This window comes from Silurus aristotelis (assembly GCF_946808225.1).
Source record: "Silurus aristotelis genome assembly, chromosome: 7".
Taxonomy (NCBI): Eukaryota; Metazoa; Chordata; class Actinopteri; order Siluriformes; family Siluridae; genus Silurus; species Silurus aristotelis.
In genome coordinates this window covers 1-14,173 of record NC_139580.1, presented here as the reverse complement: position 1 = coordinate 14,173, position 14,173 = coordinate 1, and the positions used below count along the sequence as shown (strand labels likewise).

The following is a 14,173-nucleotide window of genomic DNA, read 5'->3' as shown; positions in this document are numbered from 1 at the left end:
GTGAGTAAATGAGTGAGTGAGTGAGTAAGTGAGTGAATGTGTGAGTGAGTGAGTGTGTGAGTAAGTGAGTAAATGAATGAGTGTGTGAGTGAGCGAGTAAGTGTTTGAGCGGGTGAGTGTGTGAGCGAGTAAGTGTGTGAGTAAGTGAGTGAGTGAGTGAACGAGTGAGTGAGTGAGTGAATGAGTGAGTAAGTGTGTGAGTGAGTGAGTGAATGAGTGAGTAAGTGTGTGAGTGAGTAAATGAGTGAGTGAGTGAGGGAGTGAGTAACTGTGAGTGAGTGTGTGAGTGAGTGAGTAAGTGAGTGAACAAGTGAGTTAATGAGCAAGTGAGTGTGTGAGCAAGTGAGTAAATGTGTGAGTGAGTAAATGAGTGAGTGAGTAAGTGAGTGAATGTGTGAGTGAGTGAGTAAGTGTGTGAGTAAGTGAGTGTGTGAGTGTGTGAGCGAGTGAGTAAGTGTGTGAGTGAGCGAGTAAGTGTTTGAGCGGGTGAGTGTGTGAGCGAGTAAGTGTGTGAGTGAGTGAACGAGTGAGTGAGTGAGTGAATGTGTGAGTAAGTGTGTGAGTGAGTGAATGTGTGAGTGAGTGAGTGAGCGAGTGAGTGAATGTGTGAATGAGTGAGTGTGTGTTTGAGTAAATGTGTGAGCTAGTGAGTGTGTGAGTAAGTGAATGAGTGTGTGAGTGAGTAAGTGAGTGTGTGAGTGAGTGTGTAAGCGAGTGAGTGTGTGAGCGAGTAAGTGTGTGAGTGAGTTAGTGAATGAGTGAGTGTGTGCGTGAGTAAATGTGTGAGTGAGTGAGTGAATGAGTGAGCGAGTGAGTGAATGAGCAAGTGAGTGTGCGAGTGAGTGAACGAGTGAGTGAATGTGTGAGTGTGAGTGAGCGAGTGAGTAAATGTGTGAATGAGTGAGTGTGTGAGTGAGCGAGTGAGTAAATGTGTGAATGAGTGTGTGTTTGAGTAAATGTGTGAGCGAGTGAGTGTGTGAGTGAGTGAATGAGTGAGCGAGTAAGTGTGTGAGCGAGTGAGTAAGTGTGTGAGTGAATGTGTGTGTGAGTAAATGTGTGAGTGAGTGTGTGAGCGAGTAAGTGAATGAGTGAGTGCGTGTGTGAGTAAATGTGTGAGTGAGTGAGTGTGTGAGTGAGTGAATGAGTGAGCGAGTGAGTGTGTGAGCGAGTGAGTGAATGTGTGTGTGAGTAAATGTGTGAGTGAGTGTGTGAGCGAGTGAGTGAATGAGTGAGTGCGTGTGTGAGTGAGTGAACGAGTGAGCGAGTGAGTGAATGTGTGAGTGTGTGAGTGAGCGAGTGAGTAAATGTGTGAATGAGTGAGTGTGTGAGTGAGCGAGTGAGTAAATGTGTGAATGAGTGTGTGTTTGAGTAAATGTGTGAGCGAGTGAGTGTGTGAGTGAGTGAATGAGTGAGCGAGTAAGTGTGTGAGCGAGTGAGTAAGTGTGTGAGTGAGTGAATGTGTGTGTGAGTAAATGTGTGAGTGAGTGTGTGAGCGAGTGAGTGAATGAGTGAGTGCGTGTGTGAGTAAATGTGTGAGTGAGTGAGTGTGTGAGTGAGTGAATGAGTGAGCGAGTGAGTGTGTGAGCGAGTGAGCAAGTGTGTGAGTGAGTGAGTGTGTGTGTGAGTAAATGTGTGAGTGAGTGTGTGAGCGAGTGAGTGAATGAGTGAGTGCGTGTGTGAGTAAATGTGTGAGTGAGTGAGTGAGTGTGTGAGCGAGTGAGTGTGTGTGTAAGTAAATGTGTGAGCTAGTGAGTGTGTGAGTGAACGAGTGAGTTTGTGAATGAGTGTGTGTGTGTGAGTAAGTGTGTGAGTGAGTGAGTGAGCGAGTAAGTAATTGAGTGTGTGAATGAGTGAGTGAGACTGTGGTTTTGTACTGAGGCTCACAGACAGAATCATTCTGTGTAATGACACTGAATCTTTATAAATAAATGTAGAGTTCGATATAAACGGAAGGTTCTGGTGTTATTATGTTTGTTTTGTTTTACCAGTTTGTTTGGTTACACGTACAGAAAATGCAGCGTAAATATGACGTAAACCGGAAGTCCCCACCCACCGTAAAGATAAGCGTCTCCTCGGGGTTCCTCCCTTGTGTCTGTGCTCAGGGTGAACTCAGCATACTTGCTGTCTGTAGGTGAATTACTTCAGTTTAAATCTCTTTCTGTTTCAGAAAGGCGCAGTTATAAAGAAGTGTTACTCCTTCTTTATAGATTATTCAGTTACAGACATGAGTATGAACATGATGAACCGCACAGCGCCGCTGAGTTTGCTGTATTGTGGAGTTGAAAATGGCGGCGGTGTGTGTGCTGCTCCCCGCTTCAGAGCTCCAGCACAGACTTTCCCACAGAAACGTGAAGAGGAATTGGACGGGTACACGGAGGAGGCCGACAAAAGGACTGTTAGAGTGGGTATTAGTGAGAGAGAGGTGCCGCCGGAGAGCCGCTTACAGCTTCAGGGCGGCGGCTGTGAGGAGCTGATGAGGCCGAGCCTGGAGACGGAGACCCGGGAGCTACTGGGACAGTTGTATCGCTCTTACAGCGGACTTCCTGTGAAATGCTGGCGGAATAAAAGTCACTCAGCTCTGCCGAGCCTCCACAGGGTGGTGGGGAAAGTGCTGTGTAAACACAAGATCGCGTACAGCGGTAAGATTCACAACTCATTTACATTTACGGCATTTAGCAGACGCCCAGGGCGACCTTTCATTTCTCATTCCTATTCAGCTGTTTAATATTCAATTTTATATACAAACACTTAATAAAACATTCAACTATTTTATACAAAAACTGCGCTATTTTACCACTTAATTTACATAATTTTTGTATGTTTGTTTTATTTTATTAGGAGATTATATATATATATATATGTATGTATGTGTGTGTGTGTTAAGATTTTTGTATTTTGATTGAAGGGCACTTTCCTCATACAGCTACCTAATCAGGACATAGCAGGGCATATTACTGACCAATCAGGACTCAGCAAGGCATATTACTGACCAATCAGGACTCAGCAAGGCATATTACTGACCAATCAGGACTCAGCAGGGCATATTACTGACCAATCAGGACTCAGCAGGGCATATTACTGACCAATCAGGACCCAGCAGGGCATATTACTGACCAATCAGGACCCAGCAGGGCATATTACTGACCAATCAGGACTCAGCAGGGCATATTACTGACCAATCAGGACCCAGCAGGGCATATTACTGACCAATCAGGACTCAGCAGGGCATATTACTGACCAATATCGGCAGAAGAATAAAAATCATATTTAAAAAAAATCGAATATAGGATTATTAGGAAATGTTATACCACACAGGGTTCAGGTGTGTTAAGTGTAAGGTGTGTGTATGTGAGCGCACTTGGTTGTGTTTAGAGTGAGGTGTGTGCTCTCTGGTGTGTGTATGTTGTGTTCAGTGTGTGTGCTGAGTAAAGTGCTGTGTGTGTGTGTGTGTGTGTGTGTGTGTGTGTGTGTGCTGAGTAAAGTGCACTGCGTGTGTCGTGTTGTGTTAAAAATGTGTGCCGAGTAAAGTGTGCCGAATACTCAGAGTAATTTGTACAGACTGTGTGAGAGAGAGAGAGAGAGAGAGAGAGAGAGAGAGAGAGAGATGGTGAGACAGAGGGTGTGACAGAGACACAGGAAGAGAGATGGTGAGACAGAGGGACAGAGAGAGAGAGAGAGAGATGGTGAGACTGGGAGAGAGAGGGTGTGACACACAGGGAGAGAGAGAGATGGAGAGACGGAGAGTCGCAGGGAGAGAGATGGTGTGACAGGGAGACGGAGCGAGAGAGAGAGAAACGGTGTGACAGGGAGAGAGAAGGTGAGGTAGACACGGGGAGAGAGAGATGGTGAGACGGCGAGTTGCAGGGAGAGAGATGGTGTGACAGGGAGACGGAGCGAGAGAGAGAGAGACACTTAAAGAGGAGTGCTGAAGTGACATACAGAGACACACACACACACACACACACATGAAGTTATAAGGGAAATTCAGTACAACAAAATGAAAAGAGGAAGCAGAGCTCCACACACAAGTAATGGAAATTTTGTGTAATTCTTCCCCGTACTCAGGGAAATTCATATTTTATTTTTTACAGGACCACACACACACACGCGCACACACACACACACACACACACTATTAGCAAGCAAAATTTTACACCAATTTAGAAAAAAGTGTGTGTGACACTGCTTTGAGCTGGAAGCTATTTGGATAAAGATGTTGTGTAGTTTTATATTATTAGCTGAATGGTGGAGTGATGTGTAGTTGATGTATGATATCTGAATGGCCTGGTCATTGATGGATTATTGATAGTTATTGGATATTAAGTGTGTGTGTGTGTGTGTGTTACAGGTATGGTGCAGCGGCTGTTTGAGCAAGCCAATGGTCTGGACAGTGTGAGCTCCGTGTTGAATGGTGTGTTCAGTGATGGAGTAATTAGTTGGGGTCGTATTGCGAGTGTTTTGGCTCTGGGAGCCGTGGTGTGTGAGCGGCTGAAGCAGGAGCGAGTGAATGAGCAAGCGGAGGAGTGTGTGGATATCGTCGTCTCTCACATCTCCTTATACCTCAGTACAGAGCTGCAGCACTGGTTCATCACCAACAATGGCTGGGTGAGTACAGGGACTTAACACACACACACACACACACACACACACCTGACTCATACTGCTGTGTATTTGTGTCGTGTGTGTGTGTGTGTTACAGGATGGTTTTGTGGAGTTCTTTCGTGTCGAAGATCCTGAGTCCACAGTACGAAGCGCGCTCATGGCAGTGGCGGGATTTGGAATAGGGGCGTGTCTCTTCACTCTGATGCGATGAAGTGGGTGGGGCCAGAAATGACCGCTGTTACCAAGGCTAGACTATTGTCCTTTGTTCTACAGAAATAAGTATGGACGTGCTTGTGCTCTTCAGGGTGATAACACAGAGACTTCAAATCTGTATGTTTTGTGAAAATAGAAAGTTATATTTTCAATAAAATATGCCTGACTCAGCTCCGCCCCCTGTTCCTATTGTGATGTCACTGCGTTGTTTCATATGGCAGTGTTGCAGCAATGTCATTGTTGAGTGCAGGGTCTGTGGTTTACAGTTAGGAAAAGAACTTTATTTTTTTAATAAACGTTTCAGACACTGAACGCTGTGCGTGTGTGTGTGTGTTCGTTCATTTCACTGCTTTCTTTGTGTAAACAGGTACGTTGGTGTGGACTTGGGTGTGTTTTACTAGGTTCTTTATTCAGGTGTTAACACATTACACTCCACTCTCACACTGTGAGCGAGCTGGTCTCCGTGAGAGAAGGAAGTGACTGGGAATCAGCTCGCTGCAGGACATGCCATGTCCCACACTTTGTTGCAGTGTTTTCTTTTGAACTGTTAAACTGAGCTGTGATATTGAAGCCAGGGCAGATCTGTGTTTTTGGGGAATTGCATTGTGGAGTGAAAATAAATTCTGGTTACAAAATATTTCAAATGTTGATTTTCTATGGACTTTTTATGAGGATTAATCTTCTCTTTACTTTCCACAGATGTTTTCTACTGCTTTTTGTTTTATTATGTGGAGTGTGAAACCAAATCAGTTTCACTCTGAATTAGTATTTTTTTTTCTTTCTAGAGCACTTTTACCAATAGACATTGTTGTGATGCAGTTTTATACAATTATAATTAGTTAGTTTAAGCAAAAAAAAAAAAAAACCTAAATTTTTTTTGGGGGGATTATAGATTATAACAATGCAATAATGCATCTCACTGTCAGGATTTTTTTGGCCTGTACTTAGACGATGGGAATTTCCCTCAGGCTGAAAATGTTCCATATCACCCAGATGTCGGGAATAAGCTGTGTGTGTGTGTGTGTGTGTGTGTGTGTGTGTGTGTGTGTGTGTGTGTGTGTGTGTGTGTGTGTGTGTGTGTGTGTGTGTGTGTGTGTGTGCGCGTGCTAGAAAAAAACCCTGAGACTTTGTGAACAGGTTTGCACAGAAGATTGTAAAGCTACATCACACAATAATTAGACAAATATTTATAAATGTTCAGCTGTGTTATTGCAGCTGTAAACTAGTAGTGATATTTCTCCTAATTCTTTGGAACTTTACAAGTATGTTTTTGCCATAACAATGGCCTCCTGTGTGTAAGATAAACCTTTATTCGTCCCACCGTGGGGAAATTTCTTTGTTACAGCAGTATTAAGAAAAATTAAAAATAAATGCAAATATATAAAAGAATAGACAAATAAGACACACTATAATATTATGTGTGTGCGTGCGTGTGTTTGGGGGATTGGGTGGCTGTGGCTTTAAATTGGCTGTAACACTGTTCTGAACATCACATTACTATTGGTAACATACAGCAAAAAGTGAATGCTGTGTCAAGTATTTTAGTACTCAAGTTGTACTGAGTGTCTGTAATACTGCCGCAGGAGGCAGAGTCTTTAGCACCCAAAATGAAGATCCAATTAGTTTTAGCTACTGTATCCTAGAAATGTATTTTAATAAAATATTTTGGAAATGTTTTACGTTTTATAAATTCTCTTTATTTTAGTTAAAAAAATAAATAAAAATGAAAACCACAGCATCTCCTGCTTTACTATCAAGAGGAAGCTTAACATTTGAAATACACAAGTAAAATACAAGTACAATAACTGACTGCAGTTTAATGGGGTGTGTGTGTGTGTGTGTGTGCGTGTGTGCGTGCGTGTGTGCGTGCGTGCGTGTGTGTGTGTGTGTGAGAGATAGTGAGTTTTGGTATAATAAATGTTTTGTTTTATGAGTAAAACACACTAACATGCTTCTCTTCTGCAGTGTTTGAACAAGGATCATATCTCACTTCCTGGTTTCTCCTGATTGGCAGTTAGAGTTTTCTGCCTGCGCTTAGCAACAGCCTGCCTACAGTGACTTTAAAAAGCAACAAAAACAGAACACTTCCTAGAAGTCATTTGGTTTGTGTGTGTCTCTCTCTCTTTCTCTCTCTCTCTCTCTCTCTCTCTCTCTCTCTCTCTCTCTCTCTCTCTCTCTCTCTCTCTCTCTCTCTCTCTCTCTCTCTCGGTGTGTGTGTGTGTGTTTGCACTTTTTTGAAAACAATTGAATTTTTTCTGAACCCAAATGATCCTGTGTTTATAGAAGAATAATTTATTGAGGTAATATAACGCAGAAGAATGCAGAAGAAGCAGGAGCTGAACAATAAAAAAGACTTAGTTTGAGCCTTTATATATGAAACATCTAAAAGTGGAGTTCAGAGCAGCTTTAGAGATACCTGCATACTAATTTAGACATTAAATTTAACTGTAATGAGGAAACCAGTGTCAATGTTTAGAAGAAAAAAACTTCCTGCGATATGAGGGAGGAGCCCTGAGAAAAAAAAAGGAGCTCATCCTAATCGGGAAGAGACCACATAGTACGGTTATTAATCATTCCCTTCTATAAATGTGTATTATACTGTAGGTCTGGACGTGCTGAAAGTGTTCTAAAAGGATTTACAGGCTCATGTTTTAATGTAGAGTCTTTATTAATCTCTCACAAACTGCTCCAGCCTGAGCCCAACAGAAGAGTTTATTTTTTTAAAACAGGTTCAATTCCCTCTGAAATTATCTGTTTGAGGAAACTTGTATGCGAGGGATCAAGAATGCAGGTTGATGATTTTGATGAGGAAATTAATGAAATAAAGTCGTTCTCTTGAATAGGAGTAAAACTTTATAATTAATAGTCTGTTATAATTACACTGCTGTCTACAGGGTTATTTATAAAACAGTCTGGATTTATTGATGGTGTGCATGTGAGTGCTTTTATTTCCTGTTCATTTTGCTGCAGTACAGAATAAAAATCTAGGATTCTGCTTGTTATGAGGGAGGAGAAATATGCTGATCAGCAGCACTAAAAGATTTTCTAGAACTCAGGAGATTCTCCTTTCATGCTATTTAAAATGCTGTTAATTTAGTTTGACGTCATTTACGTTCTAATTTCCGAGAGGCCTAACCCTAACCCTAGGTCTGTATGATCATTATACAACTGTGATAATTTTTTCTCCCTGATTATTTTGGCCTTAAGGGGAGCTACATCACCTAAAGTATAACGTAATGTTGATTCTAGGTATTCAGTGGCCCAGTCGAGCTCTGTGCATTTTGTACCAATTGAAGCCGATTGAGGAGTGATTGATTAAGTCCAGTGTAGAGAGCATTACAATAGTCTATCCTCGAGCTGATAAAGGCAGAATAGCTTTTTCAAGGTCAGCTCAGGACAAGAATGATTTGACCTTACTGAGAAGTCTTAGCTGGTAAAAGCTCGCCTTCACTACTGGACTGATCTGTTTATCGAAATGCATACTTTTGTCAAAAATAACACCCAGGTTACGCGCAATAGGTGAAAACTGAGGTTTCAGAAGACCAAAACTGAGAGAACTGCTGTGTGAATCCGGGCTAAACAGGATATACTCAGTCTTCTCTTCATTTAGATGACAGAAGTTCCGGGAAAGCCACTGTTTGCTATCCTGAAGGCAAATATGGAGAGGGTACAATGCAGAACGATTACTCAGAATCACAGGAAGATAGATCTGGTGGTCGTCTGCATAGATATGAAATTGAACATTGTGATTGGAGATAAGTTGACCAAGTGGCAGCATATAGAGTGAGAACAGAATAGGACCGAGAATAGATTCTTGAGGCACACTAGATGACAGAGGAGCAACCGAGGAAGAATAATCATTAAGCATCACTAAAAAAGTTCCGTTAGTGAGGTATGATGAGCACCGCACCCTGCAGACCAACAACATGTTGAAGACGAGAGATGAGGATGGCATGATCCACGGTGTCAAATGCAGCGGTCAGGTCCAGTAACACCAAAACCACAGAGCTTTTACCATCCAGGGCTCCAAGAATGTCATTAAGGACCCTCAATAACGCTGATTCGGGGCTATGTCTAGACCTGAAACCAGACTAAAATGTATCACCAATGCCGTGCAGTTGAAGGTGAGACTGAAGCTGGGCGAATACAAGCTTCTCCATCAACTTAGACAGAAATGACAGGTTAGATATAGGGCGAAAGTTTGATAGTATGGAGGGATCAAGGTTGGGTTTCTTGAGCAACGGTCTAACAATAGCGTGTTTGGGAGCAGCGGGAACAGTACCCACACTAAAACAGCTGTTTATGAAGGAGACAAGGAAGGGACCTATGATATCAACAGCCTCCTTCAAAATCCTGGCAGGGACAGGGTCTAGAGGGCAGGTGGTAGTCTTCAACTCGTAGACAGTTTTTTTGAAGTCCACAAGAGTAACTGCATCAAAGTTCTCTAGCACAAATTGAGCTGCACGAGAAGACATGGCAACAGAGGGGACTTGTGTAATGGTTTGCCTAACAGACAAAACCTTGTCCAAAAAATATTGTTTGAATGCATTGCATTCATCGTAATTTCTGGAAGATTATTGATAAAACGCGCTGCTGTAGCTGATGTGAATGTACGCTTAACACGGTAACGTGGTGAGGTACTAATGCAATGACAGGAAGATTTTAAAAGAGGTGAGATAATGGTCTGAAATAGCTTCAGACTGTGGAACTATGACTAAATTTGTTATTTTTAATCCAAATGTTAACAACAAATCAAGAGTGTATCACCAGTATGAGTGGGTCCTATAACATTCTGATTGATTCCCACTGAATCTAGAATGCACACATCGGCTGCTCACCAACAATTATTGCTTTGTTTAAAAAAGTAGCTAAATTTGTGATGAAATCTGCAAATTCTATGAGAAAATCAGAGTCGGGCCCCTGAGGGTCTATAAATAATAATTAGTGAAATTGACTGACTGGACCTGCTTTTGGACACTGAATATTTTATGTTGGTGTAAAGAACTTCAAATGTATTGCATTTATGTATTTTTCTGTGTGATGCTCAGATTATTATTATAAATAGCTGTGACTCCGCCTCCTCTGCCATTTAGACAGGGTTGGTGTATGTAACTATATTTCTGTCAAACACATTATATTAAACTCCTGGTCGGTAATAATTTAGTTTATAGTAAGCGCTTTTGACGTGAGAGATCTAATATTCAACAATCCTATCTTTAGATCAGAGGTGCTGCTGTGCGTTCAGTCCTGGGTTAACCCTAACCCTAACCCAGTCCTATTTAATTTAAGGTTACTTACACAGACTTTCTGAAAATTCCTACATTTTGGTTTTTGCACAGGGGACAGACACAGTCTCAAGTTGGTGGATTTGGCTCTATCCTAATTAGGCATAGAGATTAGGGTTTGGGTTATGGTTAGGGTTAGGTTTTAGGGTTAGGGATAGGTATTAGGTTTAGGGTTATGGTTAGGTTTTAGGGTTAGGTTTAGAGTCAGAGGAAGGTGCTAACCTGTTTGCACAGGCCATCAATGCCCCCTAATAAGACTGTATTCACCTCTCGTTGAGGCCTTGGGGATAAACAGAACTTAGTTTCTAAATCCAAATTCTCTCTGCTCTTTTCCTCAGGGGTACAGACCATTGTGGGTTTGCCTGTAGGACCATGACCCTGAGAGCTTTCCATCCATGCTCCCGGAAGTGTTTGACCAGGTGAGTATCCAATGTTTTTTTTTTTAATATGTTGTGTTTGTGTTGTGTCATCCTGATCAAGATGGTGTTGCCCATCTCTCCAACATATTGGGCTCCACATTGATTACAGGAAATGAGGTAAACACAATTTTTGCTGTGCACTGTACTTGAGCGATCAGGTCCCCTGGTGGTCTAGTGGTTAAGATGCAGCGCTCCGGCCGCTGCAAACCGGGTTCGATTCCCGGTCAGGGAACCATCCCCAGCCACTCTATGTGCCGGTCCCAAGCCCGGATAAATTGGGGAGGGTTGCGTTAGGAAGGGCATCCAGCGTAAAACATGTGCCAAATCAAACGTGCGGAGGATCCGCTGTGGCGACCCCTAACGGGAGAAGCCGAAAAGAAAGGTTTTTTTTACTGTACTTGAGCGATGAGTGGTGAAGACTTCCTTGGTAAATTTGTTTTAATGGTGTTGTTTTTGTTCCAGATTTTGTCCCTGATGTTTAGGTTTTCCCTGCTGTAGAGGATTAATTTTATAAATAGTCTTGCAGGTTTTTGATTTTCCTGAAAACTGCAATGACTTTGTGGTCCCTGAATTTTGGTGTTTGTCCCAATATTTGCTTAAAATTGGAACTTATCTCCCTGATGAGCTTCACAGAGACAGAGGAATATGTCAGGACCGCTCGTCCTGAAGGCTGGTGCCGATAGGGCCGAGGTCTCCCATTCTGCTATAAATATGTTGGCGTTGGCCGAAGCAAACATCTTCCCCATCGCTGTTTCCTTAATCTGCAGGAAGAATTCCCCATTGGACTCAAAGTCGTTCCTCTTTAGATTTATTTCTAATAAATGGATGAGTTCTTTATCAGGCCTGGATCTGTCCGGGTATTTTTTTAAAATATTTTTTACGGCCTGTATTCCTTCCTGGATGTTCGATATTAGTGTAAAGGCTGTCAATGTCCATAGTGAACAGGACAGCCTTTTGGGGAATTTCAAGTCCTTTAATTTTCTGAATAAAATAATTTTCTAGGGTGGCCCGTGGAAATCGGATTTAAATAAAAGTCCCGGAATTCGGCCGTATAGTACGTTTTGCTTCCGCATTTCTGACACTATAGGCCTCTATAATCTCCTGCTCCTGGGCTCCATGTCACCCAAGAGATAGGACTTCTGTTTGGCATTTATGTGTTTTTTTGACCTTAGCTTTTTTAGGCTAAAACAACCACATTTTTGTTCCCCTCCTGTGCATGCAGGCTTATGGGGAGATTTAATTTAAATGTTGAAGCCAATGTTTAAGCATTTTTCCGGCTGTATTCACTGTCCAGTGAATATTGTCACTCTCCATGTGGAACTCTGATCTGGGCAGGGCCGGAATGTGATTTAGGTTGGCAGTGATGTAACCACTCAGGAGGTTTAGTTGTGTTTGCTCTTTTGTTGGGAGCATTCCTGAAAAGTTAAGTTCCAGAACCCAAATCTGCACAAGCGGGAATTTTTTTTTCGCCGCTCTTAAAGTCGCCTGCATTTGTTTAATGGCAGTGTCTTTAGCGTTTTGAGTCTGACTGTTGATGCCCAGTGCTAAAATAAGATGCTCTACATCATTGGAGACCGGGATTTTATTTATCACGGCCTCCATGTGTCTGAACGTGGCCCCCGGATAGCTTTCTATTTGGAGGTCTGGGTTCTTAAAGGGGGGAATCGTGGAGAGGTTGGAAAACCCCAATAATCAGGCATTTTTTACGGACAGTCAGTTTCCACTCTATCATTTTTCTGGGAGTGTTTATGTGCCTGGTTGGAACAGACTCACTGGAGTCACATGGTGTTGCAGAAGGCACCTTGAGCTCCACAATCATACGCCGCCCACTGTGTCACGTGGTAGAAAAGAAGCAACAGGGACACTATGCGTCTCTGCTTCCTCTCTCGCCTCCTCCACATCAGCAGTGGGTGTAGGGATCTTATATTTGTCCCCTACCAGTGTGTGAGCCTCCTGTATTGATATATACCTCAGTCTTTCACTAATCCCACGTTTTGCCCATAACACCGCCGTGTTAAAGCATTCTTCCCAGCCCCGGGAAGGATAGTGCTTCAGCTTGGCCATTTCTTCCACCAATGTGTCCTCATAATGGTTTTTGAGGATCAACATGGTGGTATAGGCCCAGTTTTTAGCATTGCCTTCTATGAGGGCTTGTGTTGTGGGGTTTGGCAGAGCTGGTTTGATGACCTTAGATAGATTTTTCTCCATCTTGGTCAATGCAGAAGGTTGTTCATGGCTCACATTATTTTTGTGGTGTACTTATTTTTTGTATTATGTTTACTTATTTTGAACATGGTACGGGTTTTTGTGACAAAATCCAGGTCATCTGATTGCTTTTGAGCAACATTTTTTTGTCTCTGTTGTGTGCTCGTTTTTTGCTGTTGTAGACGAGTTGTCCATGTTTGATTTGTTTTTTGTGGTATCATTGTGACAGGTCCCCAACGGACCTGAGGTTCAAAAAATTGTGGTCTGAAAGACCGCTGACGTGATGCAGTACGGTAAGTATTTGGTGCCCTCGTGTGGCCTGAAAATTTTACTGCGTCTGCATAGGAGAGAGCTTTCTGTCCCTGTTCATGACGTAGGTTCTGGTCATTGCCATATTTAACCACGTCTGCATAAGAGAATGACCTCTCTCCCTGCGGATGGTGGTGAGGACGGTGCATAGGTGTTTGGACAATGCTTTGGACGGCACGCCTGCGTCCACGGGTGACAACCATCCAACCATCTCTGTCTGGAAGAATCTTTTTTTTTTTTTAAAGGTTTTTCTTTTCTTTGTTTTTTTTAAAAACAAAATATTTTTGGGTGGTGTTTGTGTGATGAAATAAAATAAAGAACTGAAATCAAGGATCTTTTTCGTTTTTTTTTTTTATTTATTTTTTTTTTATAATTCTCTCTGAGAATTTGAAAATAAAATCAAGCACTTGCCTGATTTTAAATGAAAATAATGAAATGTGCTTTCAAAGGAATATTTTCCTGAAAAAAAATTCTCTCTGAGAGCTTGAAAATAAACCAAGTAAAATCTAGGGTTAGGGTTAGAAAAATAAAATAAAATAAAAATATTTTTAAAAGAAATGCTTTTTTTCCAAAGATTTCTGAAAGTTAAAAATGGAACAAGCCGTTGCAACGTTTCGGTTCCTCTAGAACCCTCTTCAGGCAGGCTTGTTCTGAGTATTTGCAAAAAAATCTTTCTTTGAAAAATAAAATAAATTCAGGATCAAAATGAGGCTTGAATCGAGCTGGAAGTAGTGGGGAAGATTCAGTCCTCTAAGCAGCCTCTTATATAGTGTAAAGAGGTGGGGTCCCATTCAAATGAGCAAATGAGAACCATTTCCACGCTCAATTTCAAAAAGAAATAGTTCTCAGCCAATAGAATCGACTGTATTTCAGTGTATTGTAAAAGGGCATTTTTAGAAATTTTATGAGAATAAATGAGAATTTTGCATTACCCTAGGTTTTTAACAGGCATAAAGCACGGGCCGGTTAGGTTTGGGGTTAAGGTTAGCGGTTAGGGTTAGGGTTAGGTTTAGGGTTGGGGTTAAGATTAGTGGTTAGGGTTAGGATTTAGGGTTAAGGTTAGGATTTAGGGTTAGGGTTAGGATTTAGGGATAGAAAATAGGGTTAGGGTTAGGATTTAGGGATAGAGATTAGGGTTAA

At 42.0% G+C, this 14,173-nt stretch overlaps 1 protein-coding gene across 1 annotated transcript; it reads left to right on the top strand.

Moving 5' to 3' along the window:
* Positions 1-2,027: 2,027 nt before the first annotated feature.
* On the top strand, positions 2,028-5,127 carry LOC310729447 (induced myeloid leukemia cell differentiation protein Mcl-1 homolog). Its single transcript, XM_083547617.1, has 3 exons — positions 2,028-2,639; positions 4,349-4,605; positions 4,700-5,127. Exons 1-3 carry the CDS (start codon positions 2,225-2,227, stop codon positions 4,811-4,813), a joined length of 786 nt encoding a protein of 261 aa, XP_083403743.1. The 5' UTR covers positions 2,028-2,224; the 3' UTR covers positions 4,814-5,127.
* Positions 5,128-14,173: the final 9,046 nt, after the last annotated feature.

Excerpts from the sequence above, each read along its gene's own strand:
- LOC310729447 (XM_083547617.1), top strand. The coding sequence starts at position 2,225 with ATGAGTATGAACATGATGAACCGCACAGCGCCGCTGAGTTTGCTGTAT. Across the intron at positions 2,640-4,348 it reads ACACAAGATCGCGTACAGCG|GTATGGTGCAGCGGCTGTTT; the intron begins GTAAGATTCACA and ends TGTGTGTTACAG. Across the intron at positions 4,606-4,699 it reads TCATCACCAACAATGGCTGG|GATGGTTTTGTGGAGTTCTT; the intron begins GTGAGTACAGGG and ends TGTGTGTTACAG.